Source organism: Carlito syrichta, unplaced genomic scaffold (assembly GCF_000164805.1).
Source record: "Carlito syrichta isolate Samal-C Ts95f unplaced genomic scaffold, Tarsius_syrichta-2.0.1 Scaffold303652, whole genome shotgun sequence".
NCBI classification, from domain to species: Eukaryota; Metazoa; Chordata; class Mammalia; order Primates; family Tarsiidae; genus Carlito; species Carlito syrichta.
In genome coordinates, this window is record NW_007247748.1 from 696,258 (window position 1) to 715,852 (window position 19,595).

A 19,595-nucleotide genomic window follows, 5' to 3' on the forward strand; every position below is an offset into this window, starting at 1 on the left:
ATCTAGGCAACAGAGTGAGACTCCAACTCAAAAAAAAAAAAAAAAAAAAGGATATAAGATACAAAGTAAATGTGAGGGGGTACATGGCATGTACAGTTAGCTGTTGACATATGTCGATCTGGGTCAGTTCTGGAAGTGCAGTAGTGTGCCCTGACTTTACCACTTCAAATGAGTATCATTTTTCTTGCTTGTATTTTCCGTTTTCTTTGGAATTTTAACCTTTGTGATCATAAAGTTATTGATCTTTTTCATTTGCTTAAAGACTTCATTGGGGGGGCACAATATCAATAAGGGTACCTGATCTCAAACCAGGCAAAGTGGGCCCAAAGGGAGGCCCAAACTTTACCAGCACGATGACCACTTGTATACTTAATCCTGAATTGTACCCCACATCTTTAAAATTTAACAAAAGGACTTCATTCTGATTTAGTTATTTATAGAGCCATTTTTTTCTCAGAGAGAGTTTTATAGAAATGAGTATGACAGTGTTTTCATTATACAGAATTTAACTTTATAACTAGATTTCACAGGTGAATAAAGAAACATGATCTTTTTCTCCCTTAGCACTAACAAAGATAACGTGTAAAATTAAACTTAAAAATCTCTGTAGAGAAGATGGGCTGAAGTGGTTGAGGAAAGGGGATGGTTTCTTCTGTTTTGATGAAGGTAGCACACACCTCATCAGATAGTTACCAGGAAAGCACTGTACATAACTCCTTTGTTTCTCTTCCTAAGAGATATTCTTTCTTGGCTTTTATTTCTTTTTGACCTTCCATAAGCAGAGATTGTTGTAATTGCTTGCTGGCCTTGTTGAAGATTTGTATGACCTCCAGCATATCTGGGGTAAAGTCTGCTTACATTGCTTGCTTTGTTCTTTGTGATAAATCCCATGAGTGTAGAGGTCACCACTCAAACCTTCTTTGAACTATGTGGTTCATATGACCTTTTTTCTTCTCTTGTTCTTTGACCAGATCCATTTGTATTGTAGCTTGTTTGAAACTAATGATTTCAGCTGTAAGTTTTAGGTGAGGCCAGTTTTTAGTGAATGCCTAATTCTTATAGTCATTAACTATTTCACATAGTCATGAATGAATATATTTGCCTAGTATTCTTCCTTTTATATTTAAAAATATCTATATGTTTTGTAGTAGAAATTACAAGTTGTTTTCTAGTTAATATGTATTTCCTGTCACATAATATTTAGTAAATATTTCATGAATAAATACTATACTTAATTTTACTTTAGTGTAAAACAAATTAAGGTCTTTTCTCACTGGAAATAGGAATTTAAATTTTATTTGGCACAGTTGGACATTTTTCTAGACTCATATGACATTTCATGAAATGTTTATTTCATCCCTTCATCCAGCACTTACTCATTATTTACTAAATGATGGGTTTGGTACTGGGTATACATCAATGAACAAGGAAGATCCAGCATCTGTCTCTGTGGGATTCACAGTTTATTACTTTTATAAATGTGTTAAATAGTTCTCTAATAATATTAACCACTGTGTATTGTGTTCCAGGTAATGTGTTAAGCAGTTTGAATACATTACCTCATTTAATATTTGCAGTAATCCTACAGGAAAAGTGGTATTACTTACCCTCTTTCACAATGATGAAGATAAGATTTTTTGAAAAGTGCCCCATGTTATATCACTCTAGTAAAGGACAGAGTCAGGACACAACCCAGACCTGTCTAACCTCTAGTTTGTCTTCTACTTCCCCTGAACATCTGCCGTTATAATTTGGTGCCTCATGTTACAGTAGCTGTTTGATGGTAAAATGTTGCTAAGTAGCATGAGGGCCCTAATGTTTAAGAAATCTGTTTCTCTGCCGCTGTCTTTCTCAGGAAGACACTCTGCACAAGTCCACCAGCAGCAGCAGCGTGTCTCCTTCCTTCCTTGAAGATCCAGTTCTGGAGGCCACATCCACAAGGAAGAGTGAGTATAAGAACTAGAGTCAGGAGCTGGGCACGGTGGCTCATACTTGTAATCCCAGCAATTTACGAGGCTGAGGCAGGAGGGTCGCGTGAGCCCAGGAGTACAAGACCAGCCTGGGCAACACAGCAATACCTTGTCTCTACAAAAGAATAAAAAATGAGCTAGAGGTAGTGATGTGCACCTGTAGACCCAGGTGCTCAGGAGGCTAAGGTGGAAGGATCATCTGTGTCCAGGAGATCAAGGCTGTGGTACACCGTGATCATGCCAGTGCACTCTAGCCTGGGCAACAGAAAGAGACACCAACTCCAAAGAAAAAAAAGAACTAGCCGGGCTCGGTGGCTCAGCCTGTAATCCCGCGCCTTTGGGAGGCTGAGGTGAGTGGGTTGCCTGAGCCTGCGGGTTCGAGACCCGCGTGGGCAGCGAGACCTCATCTCTACAATAAATCAAAAATAAGCCGGACATGGTAGCACATGCCTATAGTTCCAGCTACTTGGAAGGCTGAGGCAGAAGGATCGCTGGAGCCCAGTAGGTCGAGGCTGCGGTGGCCAGGAGCAGCCACTTGCACTCCACTCAAAAAAAAAAAAAAGAACTAGAGTCGGATACACACTTGACCTAGAGCAGGAATCCCACAGTACCTTGTGATCACTTTGGGTAGAAAGAAGTAATTCTGACATCTCACTGGTCAGGAGTAGAAATACTCATTTATTTTCCTGCAGGGGCATCATAAACTGATAACCAGGCCTCAGGAGCTTAGCTTATAACAGATCAGGCACATTTGTGTTTCTGGGTAATAATCCAGGAAGTAAATCTATTGTGTGGATGCATGTAGCTCCTTGTCTAAAGTTAAACCAGAAGCCCTAAACAATCATATTTGTTGTTATTCCCTCCACTCTCACTCCCCGCCGCCACACATACAAACCTGTATCTACATACATGTATGGAGAGTGAAAACACCTTTATAGCTCTGCAGCCAATAGATTCTGAGCACAGGCATCTAAAGTTAAGGGATTCCTAAAATCTCATCTTTTTTATTTAAAAGATCATTATGAATGGTTAAAAATTAATTATATGTTAAGATATTGTTAGAGCATTTATTTGATTTCTCATACACATGGAGATTTTAGTGGGTAAAATTATTTAAATAGTATTTTGATTATTTAGACAGATTATATCACCTTACAGAGCAAAGATAACCAACATGAAGATAAAACTCATGCTGCCAGTTCAGCTGTGAGTAATAGAGCCCTTTGTCTCTTTTAAAAAAAAAATAGGGCCAGGCATAGTCACTCACGCTTGTAATCCCAGTACTTTGGGAGGCAGAGAGAGGATTACCTGAGCCCAGAGGTTTGAGACCAGCCTGGGCAAATTGGTGAGACCTCGTCTCTACTATAAATCAAAAAATTAGCCGGGTGTGGTGGCGCACACCTGTGGTACCAGCTACTTGGAAGGCTGAGGCGGAAGGATCACCTGAGCCCAGCAGGGTGATGCTGCGGTGGCCATGAGCGTGCCACTGCTCTCCAGCCTGGGCAACAGAGAGACTGACTCAAAAAAACAAACAAAACAAAAACTATAGGAGCTGGCTTTGGTTATTATCTGTAATTGGTATTTGGCCAACCCCATTAAATATCATAAGGACCCAATTAAATGATATAGTGGATTTCTGTATCTCTTCTTGACTGTGGAAATTAAGTTGTTTTCCTTTAGTGATTTATCTTGGTGGAACAGTCAAAATAGATGGATCCTCTGTAACTTTGCATTGACTCTGTTTCCTCACCCACTACATTGAAGCAGTTTTATTTTGAGTAGGAGGAAGTACTAAATAAAACTCTGGCAGCGTACTTTATTTCTAATGTTCTAATGTTTTAAAAATGTGAATCTAGAACATTCAGACACTAAAACGATTCTCCCTTTAAATACCGTCCCAACATATTACTAGGCAGAGACGAACAATGGCACAATATTAACATCAAAGTGAAATTTACTTTTTGCAGTTTAAGTACAGCTCAGTTTTAAACTAAGGACACAATATCTTGATGAACATATGGAAAGAAGAGTTTTCCATATTTCATCTTTAAAGGAGAATGTAAAAAGAAGGTGCACTTGAGAATTTTGGTATGGTTTGGGAGACTTTCTGGCCAGACAGAACATTTTTTCCCTCTTCCTTGCTAAGCTTTTTACAAGAATCCTCGGAGTCTCCTCTTAAGGATTACCATTACTATCTTAAATATCTCTCCAAGGACATAAATAGTTCATCTTTGAGTGCAGTGTTTGTGCAGTGTTTCTGTTAGAAGATTAAAGTGTAAGCGTTTTAATTTGTAAGAGAGTTTCTTTCATTTGGTTAAATCTTTAGAGCCTCCGAAATTCTTGCCCATATCATCGACACCCCAGCCAGAGAGACGTCAGCCACCCCAGAGAAGACATTCCATTGAAAAGGAAACGCCTACTAACGTGAGGCAGTTCCTGCCACCGTCCAGGCAAAGTTCTCGCTCTCTTGTAAGTACAGGAAAGACTGCTTAGTAACTTAAAGATCAGTTGGAAGTCCTAGAATCATTAGCTTTCTTGCGAAGATGATAAGAAGAAAGAAACTTCCAGCCGGGCTCGGTGGCTCAGCCTGTAATCCTGTGCCTTGGGAGGCTGAGGTGAGTGGATTGCCTGATCCCGTGAGTTCGAGACCCGCGTGGGCAACTTGGTGAGACCTCATCTCTACAATAAATCAAAAAATTAGCCGGGTGTGGTAGCGCGTGCCTGTAGTTCCAGCTACTCGGAAGGCTGAGGCGGAAGGATCGCCGGAGCCCAGCAGGTCGAGGCTGCGGTGGCCGGGAGCAGCCACTGCACTCCAGTCTGGGCGACGGAGTGAGACGCCAACTCAAAAACAAACAAACAGAAGAAAGAAACTTCCAAAAGTTAGAATAAACTTTGAATAATTTATTTAATAGCTATTTATTTGATAGCTGAAGAAAACAAATTCTAACTATAGCCTAAATGAAACTCGACTAGTCTTTGTTCATTTTTCGTACTTTTTTGTTGAAGATTTATCAATAGTTGAAAGTGTGGGCCAGGCACAGTGGTTCAAGCGTGTAGTCCCGGCACTTTGGGAGGCCAAGGTGAGAGGATTGCTTGAGCTCAGATTCAAGACCAGCCTAGACAACTTGGTGAGACCTCGTCTGTACGATAATTCAAAAAATAAGCCAGGCATGGCAGTGCACTGAGGCAGAAGAATCACCTGAGCCCAGCAGGTCGAGGCTGCAGTGGCCATGAGTGTGCCACTGCACTCCAGCCTGGGTGACAGAATGAGACCTTCAACTCAAAAAAAAAAGGAAAAATAGGGCAAACCCCTCAGGTCCCCTCCCACTGTGGGAGCTTTTCTGTCTTCTCAATAAATCTTGCTTTCTCAAAAAAAAAAAAGAAAGAAAGATTTTTTTTTAAATTTTTTAAAGGCTAGGCTTGGTGGCTCAGCCTGTAATCCCGTGCTTTGGGAGACTGAGGTGAGTGGATTGCCTGAGCCTGCGGGTTCGAGACCTGACCAGGCAACTTGGCGAGACCTCATCTCTATAATAAATCAAAAAATTAGCCTGGCATGGTAGCACGTGCCTGTAGTTCCAGCTACTTGGAAGGCTGAGGCGGAAGGATAGCCAGAGCCCAGCAGGTCAAGGCTGCAGTGGCCGGGAGCATGCCACTGCCCTCTAGCCTGGGCCACAGAGTGAGACTCCAACTCAAAAAAAAAAAAGAAAGAAAAAATGTAAAAAAAGAAAGATTTTTTTTTTTAATTTTTTAAAGACTGGGCTCAGTGACTTAGCCTGTAATCCCAGCACTTTGGGAGGCCGAGGCAAGTGGATTGCCTGAGCCCATGGGTTCGAGACCAACCTGGACAACTTGGCAAAACATTATCTCTACAATAAGTCAGAAAAAAATTATTCAGCCATGGTAGAGTGCATCTAAGATTCCGGCTACCTAAAAGATTGAGGTGGAAGCATTGCCAGAGCCCTGCAGGTTGATGCTGGCCTGGCGGTGAGCGTGCCACTGCACTCCAGCCTGGGCGACGGAGTGAGACTCCAACTCAAAAAAAAAAAAGAGAGAGAGAGAGATATTATATTAGACTTCAGTCGATACTCTATACACAATTAGCTATCTAATGTTTTTTCAAATACTCATCAATCAAAAACACTAGAATATACTTACATTCATTTTGTTAAGGCTATGGTGAATCACTGGGGCTTTAAATTAAGCAAAAACAGGTATTTCAAAGCCAAGGGCAATAGTGTGGTTATCATGAAGACAGGGAATTGAAACAGAGCTTAGGGTATAGACATTTGATCAGCCATCTGTATTCCAGAATAACACAATTAAAGAGTGAATGATTTTAAGGCCATTCCTGATAGGATTCCTGCAGCGCCTAAATAATCACCAAAACAGTACTGTTCGATGAAATGTAACAAAGACTTTTGTTAATGTGAATAAGTTGTTGCTTTACCAAAGTACACAGTTATTGTCACAACTTTAAAATATGTAAGGAGCCAAGCAAGATGACTCACACCTGTAATCCCAGCATTTTGGGAGACCAAGGCAGGAGGATCACTTGGAGCCAGAAGAAAGTTTGAGACCAGTCTGGGCAACAAAGTGAGATCTCATCTCTACAAAAATCGATTTTTTTTTTTTTTTTAAGTAGCCAGGCTTGGTGGCACACACCTTGTAGTCCAGGCTACTCAGGGAACTGCGGTGGGGAGGAATCACTGGAGTCCAGGAGTTTGAGGCTGCAGTGAGCTATGATCACGCCACTGCACTGCAGCCCAGGCAACAGAATGAGACCCTGTCTCTTAAAAAAAAAAAAAAAGTTAATAAAATACATAAGAGGGAGCCTTTGTGTGGTATTTTTCATAAGTCCACTAGTCAGGATAGATTTTTTTTTTCACCCCGCTTTTCCTAGAAACCAGTCTATCAGTACCTGGCCTTTGTGTGATTATATAGCATCATTATTGAGGTTGGAGTAAAATTAAATTTTAAAATAAATTTTAAATTAAATTTTAAAGTTTAATTTTACTCTAAAATTACAGATTATAAAATAGTTTCAGTTAATAATAGCAGTTATGCTTTAAAAAAAAAAAAAACCTTCAGCCTACACCAAGGGCCCGGTGTGGGAAACTTGTCTGTTTCCTGGTGAAATTGAATTCTCAGTGTGTGCTTGGTAAGGCTGTGAGCTGTTTTTTGGGGGGAGAAGGAGGAAGAGCAGGACAAATGAATTCGCAGTCACTGAGAAAGGTCTCCCAGGCAGTGGTCAGTAATATATGGTATTCAGATTGACTGTAGGGCTGAGAGTTCAGGAATAGGGCCCACTCACGATGTCTCCGGCATTTGCTGAGACAAAATAAAATGGTTACTTTTGCTAACAGCTTACCTTGGGAAATCCATAGAGTCACACTTCGTAGTAATGCCCTCTAGCTCGGTAAGTATTGTTCTTTTTTAAAAGTGTGGTTGTTAATTTAAAATGTGAGTTACATTTTATAAAACAAAGAATCATTTTGTATCTTAACTCCTCAACTGAAAATGGCAGGAATGTTTTTGTTGATGTGATGATTTTTATTCTTGATGTTATCTCCCTCCCTTTCTTTACAGTGTTTAAAATGTAATTTTTTTCATCATTCAGTCAAATAACTGAGGTTGCTTGCCCATCTACACTAAAGGCAACTTGTCTTGAAGTACCTTCCCAGGCACAGGAGCAAGTGGCTACTGGTATACACTTCCATGCCTTCTCAGGCACAGTAAGCAATTGCCTGTGTCCTGTGTCCCAATGAGTCCTCATGTAGGAGACTTGGTGTGCACAGGACCACGACATTACAAGAAGCCTTGCTGTGTGAACTCTGAGATTCTCTAGGAATAACTTGGTGGTTTGATTACTGATTGATACATGTGGATGCAGATGTTGGCGTGGACCGTTATCATCCTCAGTGTTTTTTGTTTTGTTTTTCTTTCATGATCATAATTTTGTAGGTCACTCACATTCAGCATTATTTTCTCCTTTTCTTTTCTCCCTGCCATTTTCTTTTTCCCTTATCTGTTGTTCAGGTTCCTAGGATAACCAGTGTATGGCCAAGGACGCCTTTCCGACCACTTTTTTCTACCATACAAACAGCTTCTCTGCTCAGCTCTCATCCTTTTGAAGCAGCCATGTTTGGGGTAGCAGGGGCTATGTATTATCTTTGTGAGAGAGCTTTTACCAGCAGGTGGAAATCCTCAAAGGTTGGCCTCTTTCTGCTGGTTCTGGGAATTATTTTACTTTCTATATCTCTTTGACAGTGATACCTCAACTACTGCACTCTGTAAGAATTAACAGCTTAGATGGGCACGTTGCTTCTGATTGTTGATTTCAATCTTATGTAGGATGCATAAATCACACCATGATCTCAGTTGAGAGGGAAATAATTTTGAAAGGACAACAAACTCAAAATGCAGCATCAGGTTAGAGGGACCAGTGAGTGTTTTGTCTCTTCAAGTGACCTAATTGTACAGCAAGGGCAATGCCACCTCCTTCCTCCATGTGCAGGAGGTATTCTGAGATCAGAGCCCATGAGGTGCTTTCCTCCTGGGGCCTCCCGTACCATCAGAAGAGCCTTTGCTCCTTCATTCAGCAGGCAGAGCAAGCCTCCTGCCAGGCCAGGTAACCACAGTGAACTCCCCCAGGCCCACAGATACCTGTATACTCAGAGGATGGGCCATCCTGGGCTCAGCAAACCTGTCTGTTCCCAGCACCCATCTTGAAGCTGTGTTGTGACATAAGGGATTTACTTCTTTGTAGGGGGAAATTTTTTAAGTTTTCTTTTTACTAATTTGCTTGTTTTTAATAATTCTGCATTTATGACTTTTTTTAGTTTTTTTACATAGAATTTCATATTTTACTATTATTTGAACCTTCACATTTTTTAAGTGACATAGCAAGCCCTGGGACCACATAGAAGCCCCCTCCCCCTCCCCCTCTACAAACTGGCTTAGGAGGGCCTGGTTCTCCTAGGCCCTTTATTTACTGAACATGTCCTTGACAAATGACCCCCTGGCCCAGCTGGTTTCTTTGTTACTCTTTCTTATCCATCTTGGTATAGAAACTAGACTCTGAATATAAATGAGAGACAACACATTCCTTTCTTGTTCTTTTTCATGAAACACAGGGGAAACCTCTGTCCTCGTCCTCATTTTAGATCTACCTTTAGGCAGCGTGTGTTCAGTTGCTAGAGTGGCTCTTTAATCCTGTTGTCACTCCTGCTGCCTCTACTGAAGTCCTGCTTGGCATGTTATCATCATTCTTCCCCAGAGATACCCGTTCACTAAATCCACATACTGCTTTAGGCTAAGAAAGGATTTACTTTGAGTTTTAAAGTTGACTTGCAAAAAGAAAAGAGTAATTAAACTTCATAGTTGCTATTTTTATTTAAATTTGCCTCCCTTTGGTTTATTAAAAACACAAAAATCAGTGTTTGTTTTGGATAATTTTCAAATATCTTATACTTATTTATGAAGTTTTTACTAATCAAGAACTTTGTATCAAAGATGACTATTCCCATTTATCTCTGACTGATAACCATTATGCTCTAATAACATTACACTCTAATCTCTGTGCTGCCTAAGTGACCCCTTTTGAATGGTAAAATATAACCAGAATATTCAACAAAAACTCAGCAGTTTTAGTGCCATGCATAGAAGTAGGTTTTAAAGGCATATCTGCTTCCATAGCACATGGTAATCTTCATTAAAACTCTAAGCTCAGCTTCCCTTTCCTAAATCTGGGAGTCACATTGAAACTCGGACGGGCAAGGGAATTAGAGCTGTGCTGGTGTGGTTCTTCCCCACTGGTCCCCACTCAGCCATTGAAATGAGTGAGTTCTTGCTTGCCTGGGAGCCTCAAGCATAGTGTCCTGACAAGGCTCTCACTCGCAGCTGGACCCTGGGTGTGCTCTCCGTTTCAGAGCGTTAAGAGCTCAGCAAGATCTGTTAAAGTTTAATTTGGCTTTGGGAATGCTGAATTAATATTTTTGTCAATTGAAAAAAATAATTTAAATGATTCTATTAGCTATTTATCATTTTGTTTCATGTTGCATTAAAGTTTTGTTGTCCTTGGGAAAGCTCCAGAATTAAAACATTAGCATTTGACCGATGGAAATTATTTTTTTTAAAGGGTAGTCTGCTTGAATGTTTGAAAAAAGAACAGAAAACAAACAAAAACCTATCTTTTAAATTCTGTCCTGTGAAGTACTGGATTTGCATGTGGTTCAAAGCAGTAAGTTGAAAGTATGCTTGACTAAGCCCTTTTGTGACTTAAGACTAAAGGGAGGGAGTGCAGGTTGTCAGGTCTGTTATATGTCCCAGCATATCCCTGCACATCAAAAGAATTGCCATCTACCTGAAATGTTTGCCAGCCCAGGTAACCTCATTGTAAAGTTAATTAAATCGACACTATTCACTATCTTCCTAGCATGTACAAGTCTGGTTATCTGGTTGTTTGCAAGATAACAAATCTAGTATTGTTTATCTAGTTATTTGTTAGATTCATGCATTATTTTGTTGCAGCTTAGCCATTTTGTCATCTAGCTAGCCATCAGAAAATGTGTCATAGTCATACTCATCACTGATGAATAAAAATGATGATAGGAAAACTTCTGAAATACACTCAGATATATTCAGCCAACACTGCTTACTTAGTGCACAGTTTTATGGCCTGACCTTCAGAAAGGCAGTTCATTGTTCCCACTTGACACTACTCTCTTTTCTGAGAGTGGATCAAAACAGAGTTATATGCCAATTTAATCCTATCGCCTTTGAAAGCATTTCCCACTGAAAGAGAAAATTGTGTGATGGGGATTTTTTTATAATATTCTAGGCATCTTAGAGAAAATTATATAGTCTTTCTAAATAAACTATTCCATTCCCTTCCAAATACTAAGCTCTCATCTTAAAAATTCAGTTGCAAAATTCTTTCCAAAAGCATTTTTAAGCAAATTTAATCTTCCTTAACTTAGCTTGAGCAGAAATTATTTGGTATTGATTTTTAGTAAGCAGTAGTTCTTCAAACGACTTTTTTAGTAAATGCTAATGTTTTCCAAGTTTGCAACCTAGATTTATTTTTTTTCCTCTGATTGAAAGACAGAACCGAATGTTAAAACTCTATAAACTGACTGCATTCATAGTCATGTGCTTTTTCATTTGGCCTGTTGGATTCCAGAATGCCTGTGAGCAATTCTGGTGTGTGTGTGTGGGAGTGAATTACAATGTGTTTGTACTGAGAACATTCAGTTTCAGTGTCACTGCACCACAATGGCCCCTTGAAGCCTGGCTGGGTCCTAATGCACAAGACCGTTCTGTCTTTCTCTGAGATCCACCAATCAAGAATGGGACCGGATGGGGAGCGGATGGGTGTGAGGCTCTTATTCAGTGAGATCAGTTACATCAACATCTTCCACAGCTGTTTTTAGGGGAAATCATTAACATGAGATAACCAACATAAATATTTATTGTGATTTTTTTTTTGTTTTTTTGCATTTTTCCACATCTTTCCAGTGCTGACTATGCATTTAGCAGTTGTTGAAAAGTAACAAATCTGGAGAACTGCGGGGCAGCCTGGAGAGATTGCCTTTTGGATGTAAATACTTGAATAGTTTCATGTTCCAGCTCCACTCATAACATTAGCATTTTTAAAGGTGTTCTGATGTAACTGATCACAAAATAATGCTTATCAGTATAAATTACTAACCATCTTCTTTTGGCTATTCTGGGTACCACAAACCAATTTTAAAAACAGGACCAGTGTTATAGATTTGCTATTTATTTATTAGTGTACAGTGTACAACACAACAATAAGTAAGATTGTTGCATAATTATAGGAGAAAACTGACATATAATTGGTTTAAAACAATGAAATGTTTTTCAAGATTTTAACATAGACACATAGCTCTGCTTAATGAATAGAATTACTTGTGGCAAAATATCTGAACAAATGTGAGGAGCTTTCATTTATTGAAAATTTCAGTAGATCACATGGTCCCCAAATGTTTTCTGCCATCTATGTAGTCTTAGTGTAATCAGAAACGATGTGGTCCCCAGAGGGAGCCAGCTCTGTCCCAGTAATCACTGGGAAACCTCTTTTCTTCTCTGAAGCTACTAACCAGGTGTCTGATCTGAAGGGAAATTTTGCACTTCCAGAACAGGGGTGAGATTTCTTCATGTGGCATTTTGAATTTCAGGAGGAATTCTGCTACCCAGTGGAATGCCTCGCTCTTACTGTGGAAGAAGTGATGCATATTCGTCAGGTCCTGGTGAAAGCAGAGCTGGAAAAATACCAACAGTATAAAGATGTCTACACCGCCTTGAAAAAAGGAAAGGTAGAGCTGTTTAAAGTTGATTGATCAGAAGGGTAGAAGAATGGGCAGTCCCTTGCATGGTCTCCTAGGAGAGTTGTCTACTAGCCAGATGGTATAGGATTTTTAGGGGAATTGGGGAGGCAAGATGTTCATACTCTAGTACAGGGACCCCTAGCCCCCCTGCCACCCCCTGGGCTGCACAACAGGAGGTGAGCAGCAGGCCAGTAAGCAAAGCTTCATCTTCATCTGTATTTGCAACCGCTCTCCATCACTCACATTACCTACTGCCTTAGCTCTGCCTTAGCCCTGCCTTCTGTCAGATCAGTGGTGCCATTCGATTCTCATAGGAGCACGAACCCTATTGTGAACTGTGCATGCAAGGGACCTAGGTTGCATGCTCCTTTATGAGCATCTAATGCCTGGTGATCTGAGGTGAAGCTGAGGCAGTGATGCTAGCGCTGGGGAGTGACTGCAAATACAGATGAACATGAGCAGTGAGGTTTGGCTGCACAGAGGCCATCATAAATCACTTGCTTGCTGACACATATCACAACCCTATCAGTGAGTGGCAAGAGAGCTGATATACTTCAATTGTACAGCTGCATCTGGTGGCAGGCTTTAAGTCAGAATCCCAACCTTATTTTAATCTGCATCTGGCCCACCCATTATTTTATTTACCACTTCCATCCACACCTTTTTTAAAATGGTGAGTTGTATAATTATTTCATTATATATCAATGTAATAATAATAATAGAAAAAAGTACACGACTCCCCCCCCCCCGTGGAAAAACCATCTTCCACAAAACTAGTCCCAATGGCAAAAAGTTTGGAACCTCTGCTCTAGTAAACAGTCCTTGTTTTGCCTCACCCACAAAAAAGGAGAGGCATTTTTGTTTCTCCCTTAGGAACCAAAATCTTTGGAAGGTTTTCAGACAACCATAATAGGGGTATGCCTTCATAAAACAGTGTCTGCCTTTAGTCATTATACTTTTTAAGGATCTGTAAGAGGCTGGGCACAGTGGCTCACGCCTTATATAATCCCAGCACTTTGGGAGGCCAAGGTGAGAGGATTGCCTGAGCCCACAGATTCGAGACCAGCCTGGGCAACTTAGTGAGACCCTATCTCTACAATAAATAAAGAAAAATGAGCCGAGCTTGGTGGTGCTTGGTGGTGCTGTACTTCCAGCTACTTGGAAGACTGAGGTGAAAGAATCACCTGAGCCCACCAGGTGGAGGCTACAGTGGCCCTGAATGTGCCATTGTACTCCAGCCTGGGCAACAGAGTAAGACTCCAACTCAAAAAAAAAAAGGGATCTGTAAGGAAAATGTATCTGAGAAACAGAGGGGAGTTTTTCAGAACCTGATTCTTCTGGTTTGCTTCTGTGATGGTGAGATACTTAAGAGCTGTGGCCTTTTATTACCTTTTAAAACAGAATTGTAATTAAATACAAAGCCAAATTATTAGCATCACAGAATTAACCATTATAAACAGAATTTCTGCATTTTCTTCCTCTTTCTGTCTACTTACCTTCTCCAGCATATAAATATAAAGTTTTCATACTGAAAATTAGGAAATTAGCTGTTGGCAGTGCTTCTTTTCTCCTTTTAAATTTGTATTTTTTAGCTCTGCTTTTGTTGCCGAACCAGGAGGTTTTCCTTCTTCACCTGGTCTTATACCTGTCAGTTCTGTAAGAGGTAAGGTATTTTGTAATTAATAAAAAGATAGATTTAACAATTGTAAGAGAACTACCAATTACCTTCCTAGTTTCATCATTTTTCTACACAGGAATATTAGAAATGACCCATTGTGTAACCTTGTGCTGCCCTTGCAGGTTAGGAATATTGATTTTTTTCAAAAGAGTGGATCAATAATTTATTTGGTATTGAACCTGGAAAATGTTTACCTGCATATTATTTCTTTTATATAGCCAAGATAATGCTAATACTATGTCATGTTTGAACAAAAAAAATTAGATATGGGGGGACCCCAAAAAACCTGGAATTTATTCATTAAAAATTGCATATTTATTCTTACATGTCACCTTCAAAAAACTCTTCGTTCGATGTGATACACCTACAAGATGCTTTTTCTACTGCACAAAACAGTTTTTGAAGTTGTTGATTTGGATGCCTTTTAGTACTTCTGCCGTTTTTTGTTTCACCTGCTCCACATGGCAAAACATTTCCCTTTGAGGACTTTTATCATGCAAGGAAACAAAAAACAAAAGCCACTTGAGGCCAGATCTGGTGAACTGGGAGAATGAGGCATGGCAGGTCATGATGTTTTTGGTTGTGTGGGCAGGTGCATTGGCATGGTGGAAAACCCAGTCACCTGTTTGCCACAATGCAGGACATTTCTTCTGGAAATCATGATGCAACCTTCTCAAAACTTCCAGACAAAAACTTTAGTTTACTGTTTGATCTGGAGGAACAAATTTCCAGTGTTTGCTACAAAGGACCCACCCTCCAAAAACATTAATTCTGGATTGGAGGGAGATTGTATGATTATCATATGGTCCCTGGATAGGCAAATAAGAAAATTTCAAACAGATATAAATTGAACCTTTTATAGGAAACAATGTAAGAGCTAAGCTTTACAAATTGACTGTCATGTTAGCAATCCACATTGTATCAATTTGTTATATTTTGATAGAAGAACCAGAGAGTTTCTGTAATTTACTGTAGACATTCACAATTGTTCAGCCATTGGCATCTCTAACTTCTCAGTCACATTCATTGCATCGTGCCACTAACACTTTTGATTTTGTATACAGGCCGGTGTGCTCACAGTGTTGCAAAAAGGTAAGCTATGCTTGGTTCAGTTATAGCTCATGTTCATTTTGATGACTCTTCCTCTTTAACATTACTGCTCATTGTCGGTTTTCTTGAATAATAGATGCGGCTGCCCTCCAAGCCATACTCCACTCTTCCTATCTTTTCATTGGGACCTTCTGCCTTGCAAAGAGGGGAAAGTTGTGTGAGGTCAGAAAAACCCTCCACTAGCCACCATCGGCCACTTCGGAGCATTGCCAGGTGAGCTAAAGATAAATACTACTCCTTCTGAGGACCATGGTGTACTGTTAGGGTTTTGGCTCAAGAAGTTTGGTATTAATACAGTTTTAGACTTGCACACAAATCTCCAAAGCTTCCCCAAAGACAAATTTTTCAAGGGATAATGGCTAGCTACTTGAAGGATACTGTCAATAGATAGGGTATTTTTTTTTTCTACTTTAAAAATACTACTTTTGGCCGGGCGCGGTGGCTCATACCTATAATCCCAGCACTTTGGGAGGCCAAGGTGAGAGGACTGCCTGAGCCCGCAAGTTCCTGGGCAACCTGGCGAGACCTCATCTCTCATAGTTCCAGCTACTTGGAAGACTGAAGCAGAAGGATCGCCTGAGCCCAGCAGGTCTAGGCTGTGGTGGCCACAAGCGTGCCACTGCCCTCCAGTCTGGGTGACAGAGTGAGATTCCAACTAAAAAAAAAAAAAATTCTACTTTTTTTTGTCCTTTAAAAGTCATTTTTAGGCTGGGCGCAGTGGCTCAAGCCTATAATCCCAGCATTTTGGGAGGCTGAGGTGAGGGGATTGCCTGAGCCCACGGGTTCAAGAACAGCCTGGGCAAGACCTCATCTCTACAATAAATCAAAAAATAATAATAGTTAGCCGGGCTTGGTAGCGTGTGCCTATAGTTCTGGCTACTTGGAAGGCTGAAGTGGAAGGATCAACTGAACCCAGCAGATCGATACTGGAGTGGCCGAGAGGGTGTCACTGCACTCCAGGCTCAGTAACGGAATGAGACTCCAACTCAAAAAAAAAAGTCATCTTTAAAATTGTTTCCGTGGAGTTGAAAACTTGCACATAATAGTCTAATCTTTCTTATCTAATTTAAAAGAAAATCGGATTCATCTTGTGTTTGCAGTGGTCTGCAGTAGCTTCGGCTTACTTTACCATTATAAAGACAGTAATAAAGCTATATGCCAAGTCCTTGCGATTTAAGGTAAAAATAATTGCCTGAGGATCAGTCCATTTGCATTTCCTGTAGGGTGACATAAGTGCTGGTCCTAAGAAAGATGAAGGAGGTAGACCAGCTGGAATCTCAGGGCTGAATCTGGGGTTTGATGCGCCAGCTACACGTCTTGGCTCTGTGGACAGAGTGGTGAGGAAGCTCGTACCTGAAACACCTGCCCCTGTGCTTGGACATTTTCCTCGGAGACACAGCCACTGTTGTTGTCTTCTATACTTAGAACATACTGTATCTTACTTGTCACATCCTGCTTGGTTTAATTAAAATCGCAAATAGATGATTTATTATGATGTTGGTATAGTTTTTGTTGTTGTTGTTCTCCTCCTCCTCCCATACTCTCTAATGGCAGAGATGCTGATCTAGTTAACTCTGGCGCTTCGGAGTCCAAATAACCAATCGCGAAAATATAGAGAACTGTTGAGGTGGGAGAGGCATATTTGATAAATACACAAATGATAGGAAAACAGTCAAGAGATAATTTTTCAGAATGTATCATAGGATTAAAATAACTTTATTCAGTTTCACATAGTCTGACCTGCCATCTACAATTAATTGTTAATCATGACACAGGGTCATCAGATCCCTGGAGAAAGAACTCTTAAGTCCTTCTGAATCATCAGTAAGATATTAGCATTGTGTACTTTATCTCTACTTAGTTGTTAAGATTCATCGTTCATGTATGTATGATAATGAAGTGAATACTCTGTCTCCCATGAATTCTAGAAGGGCGGTTAAGAGTTTTCAGTATTGTTTCTTAATAAAGCATGTTTCCTGATTTATTTTCTAAAAAATACTTCTGAGCTTTGTTTCCAGTAAGAAATTCTTCTTTGGGCCCCTATGTGGCTCACATCCGTAATCCTGTAATCTAACACTGTGGGGCTCAGGTGAGAGAATTGCTTGCGCCCAGGAGTTTGAAATCAACCTAGGCAACATAGCAAGACCTTGTAACTACAAAAAAAAAAAATTAAAAAATTAGTCCAGTGTGGTGGTGCTCCTGTAGTCCCAACTACTAGGGAGGCTGAGGTGGAAGGATTGCTTCAGCCTAGGAGGTCTAGGCTGCAGTAAGCCATGATTGTGCCACTGTCCTCCAGCCAGAGTGACAGAGTGAGGCCTTGATTCACAAAAATAAAAAGAAATTTTTCTTTGGAAGAACATGACGTGTTTAAATCACTCGTCCATTCCATGATGTCTTGGCAACCAGCATCTCTACTTTTTTTACACATATTATTACAGTAGACCTATAGCAATAATGCTGAACATTTTTTGTTTTTCCCCAGGTTCTCCACAAAATCTAAGTCTGTGGACAAATCAGATGAAGAACTCCAGTTTCCCAAAGAGTTAATGGAGGACTGGAGCGCCATGGAGGTGTGTGTGGACTGCAAAAAGTTCATTTCGGAAATCATCAGCTCAAGTCGGCGCAGCCTGGTGTTGGCCAACAAAAGAGCCCGATTAAAAAGGAAAACACAGTCTTTCTATATGTCCTCACCAGGCCCCTCGGAATATTGCCCTTCAGAGAGGACTATCAATGAAATCTGAGCCTCGTGCCTTTCAGTTGCTTTTGTGTTCAGAGTGGGCATCAGTGCATGAGAACACTGAACCGAATTGTCTCTCCTTTCCGTGGTTTTATTTAATAGGCTTGAATTTGCATTAGATCAGATTTTTGCTGCATCGCATTGTTCCACAGACTGCAGGCTGTGTTCAGATCGATTGAGGATATGTGACAGGTCAGCCCGTCGCTCGTTTGCACTGAGAGGACAGCAGTGTGAAACTTGCTTTTGTGTGTGTAGCTTTGTACGCCAGAAGCTTTTTCCTTAGTTCAGTTCTTTACTGTTCCTCAAATAATTGCCTGGCTGAGGCAAAAAGCTTCTCCTGTGAGAAATCAGTCTAACAGAGGGGTTGATGTCAGCATAGTCCTAAGCAGTAAGTCATATTGGCATTTCCATGTGACAGTGTTTCTGTCCCATGTACGTAGTGACCCCGAGCCCTATACACCAGGACCTGGGGGCGCACAGCACAAAAACCTGGAAGGATCTGCTTATACTATCCAGCCGATTTTTAAATTATTATTGCTCTGAGATAGAAATTATATAAGGGACTTTATGCCTGTATTCTAGTGCTGTACACCCACATGGGTGACTATTTCCTCTGAGCTGCCGTGTTTGTCCCGGTGTCTCCTGAGTGGGTGACAGGTTTTCATCTCCTATCTTGAATGTATTATGGTCACTAATAGTTTTATAATGGAGGTCTAAGAATTAAAATTTTGTGGGAGTTTCAGGACAAAAGAAAGCTAAAAACCTGTCAGGAAGCTGTGTGTATTTTGGTTAACTTTAAGAAGGGTTGGTTAACTTTAACAGGGTACCAGCTATTGACCACGCTACGGGAAATGAGCTGGAACTCATGCATTTTCAACTACATTTTTCATAACTTTTTAGTGCAGCCATCATGAGCAAATTAAGCCACAATTTGGTACCTAAGGTCTCAAACTGAAATGTATTTTTATAAGTGAATTTTAAAAGAAAAAATATCTAGCTCTTTTAAAATTAGAAGAAAATTAACCTGCTGACAGGCAAAATTTTTGCATGCCTTTTGCACTAATTTTCCTTGTAAATGACTTGAGTTGAGTAGAGTTTCTGATGGGGGTAGATCGGAGGGTAGCATTGTATGCCTGAAATGCCTCAGCTTGTTTGGCTCATACCATGGATATACTTTAATTTGGGCATGCTTACAAATGACGAACCAATCACATGCCATTGATGTTTGGAAAATCGGTTAATGCACATGCACGGTAATTTCCTGAAAGCCATAGGACACATCTGTAGTTAGCACCACAGCAGCACCATTTCGTGAAAGGCCTGGCAGTCACATTTCATGCCACTTCCAAATACATTAGTATTTCTATACTAAATGAACAGTAATACCTCAAAACTGCTCTGGTAGTCATTTTTAATGGATTGAAATATACAGCTTAGTAAATGGCTTAAAATTACTTATGAAATAAACTTTACCACTTGACTAAAATAATGCATGTTAACAGTTTGTCTGTGTGTGCATGTAAAAGTGAGCTACCAGAGAACCCTTATTGATTATTTAAGTATCTAAGAGCTTTCAAACTGTATTAGGTGACTCTCATTCATAAAACTTTCAAAGAGACTATCTAAACTTTATATTCCAGACAGTTAGGTCGAATCTACCCCCTTTGATGGCCTCAGGCTTGAGCTTCCTAAATGACTGTCCCGAAGGGTACAGGGGAAGGAAACAGTATTCATATATGTATACAAACATG

General features: G+C 40.3%; 1 protein-coding gene across 2 annotated transcripts in view; it reads left to right on the top strand.

The window, feature by feature from the left end:
- SPIRE1 (spire type actin nucleation factor 1) overlaps window positions 1–19,337 on the top strand; it is a 157,213-nt gene extending 137,876 nt beyond the window's left edge. For both annotated transcript variants that reach the window (XM_008058931.1, XM_008058932.1), the window contains 7 exons: window positions 1,856–1,946; window positions 4,297–4,439; window positions 12,170–12,307; window positions 13,912–13,982; window positions 15,062–15,089; window positions 15,184–15,320; window positions 17,590–19,337. In XM_008058931.1, coding sequence (XP_008057122.1) covers window positions 1,856–1,946; window positions 4,297–4,439; window positions 12,170–12,307; window positions 13,912–13,982; window positions 15,062–15,089; window positions 15,184–15,320; window positions 17,590–17,848 — 867 coding nt within the window. In that variant the 3' untranslated portion in view covers window positions 17,849–19,337. The remainder of the gene's footprint in view (window positions 1–1,855; window positions 1,947–4,296; window positions 4,440–12,169; window positions 12,308–13,911; window positions 13,983–15,061; window positions 15,090–15,183; window positions 15,321–17,589) is intronic.
- Window positions 19,338–19,595: the final 258 nt, after the last annotated feature.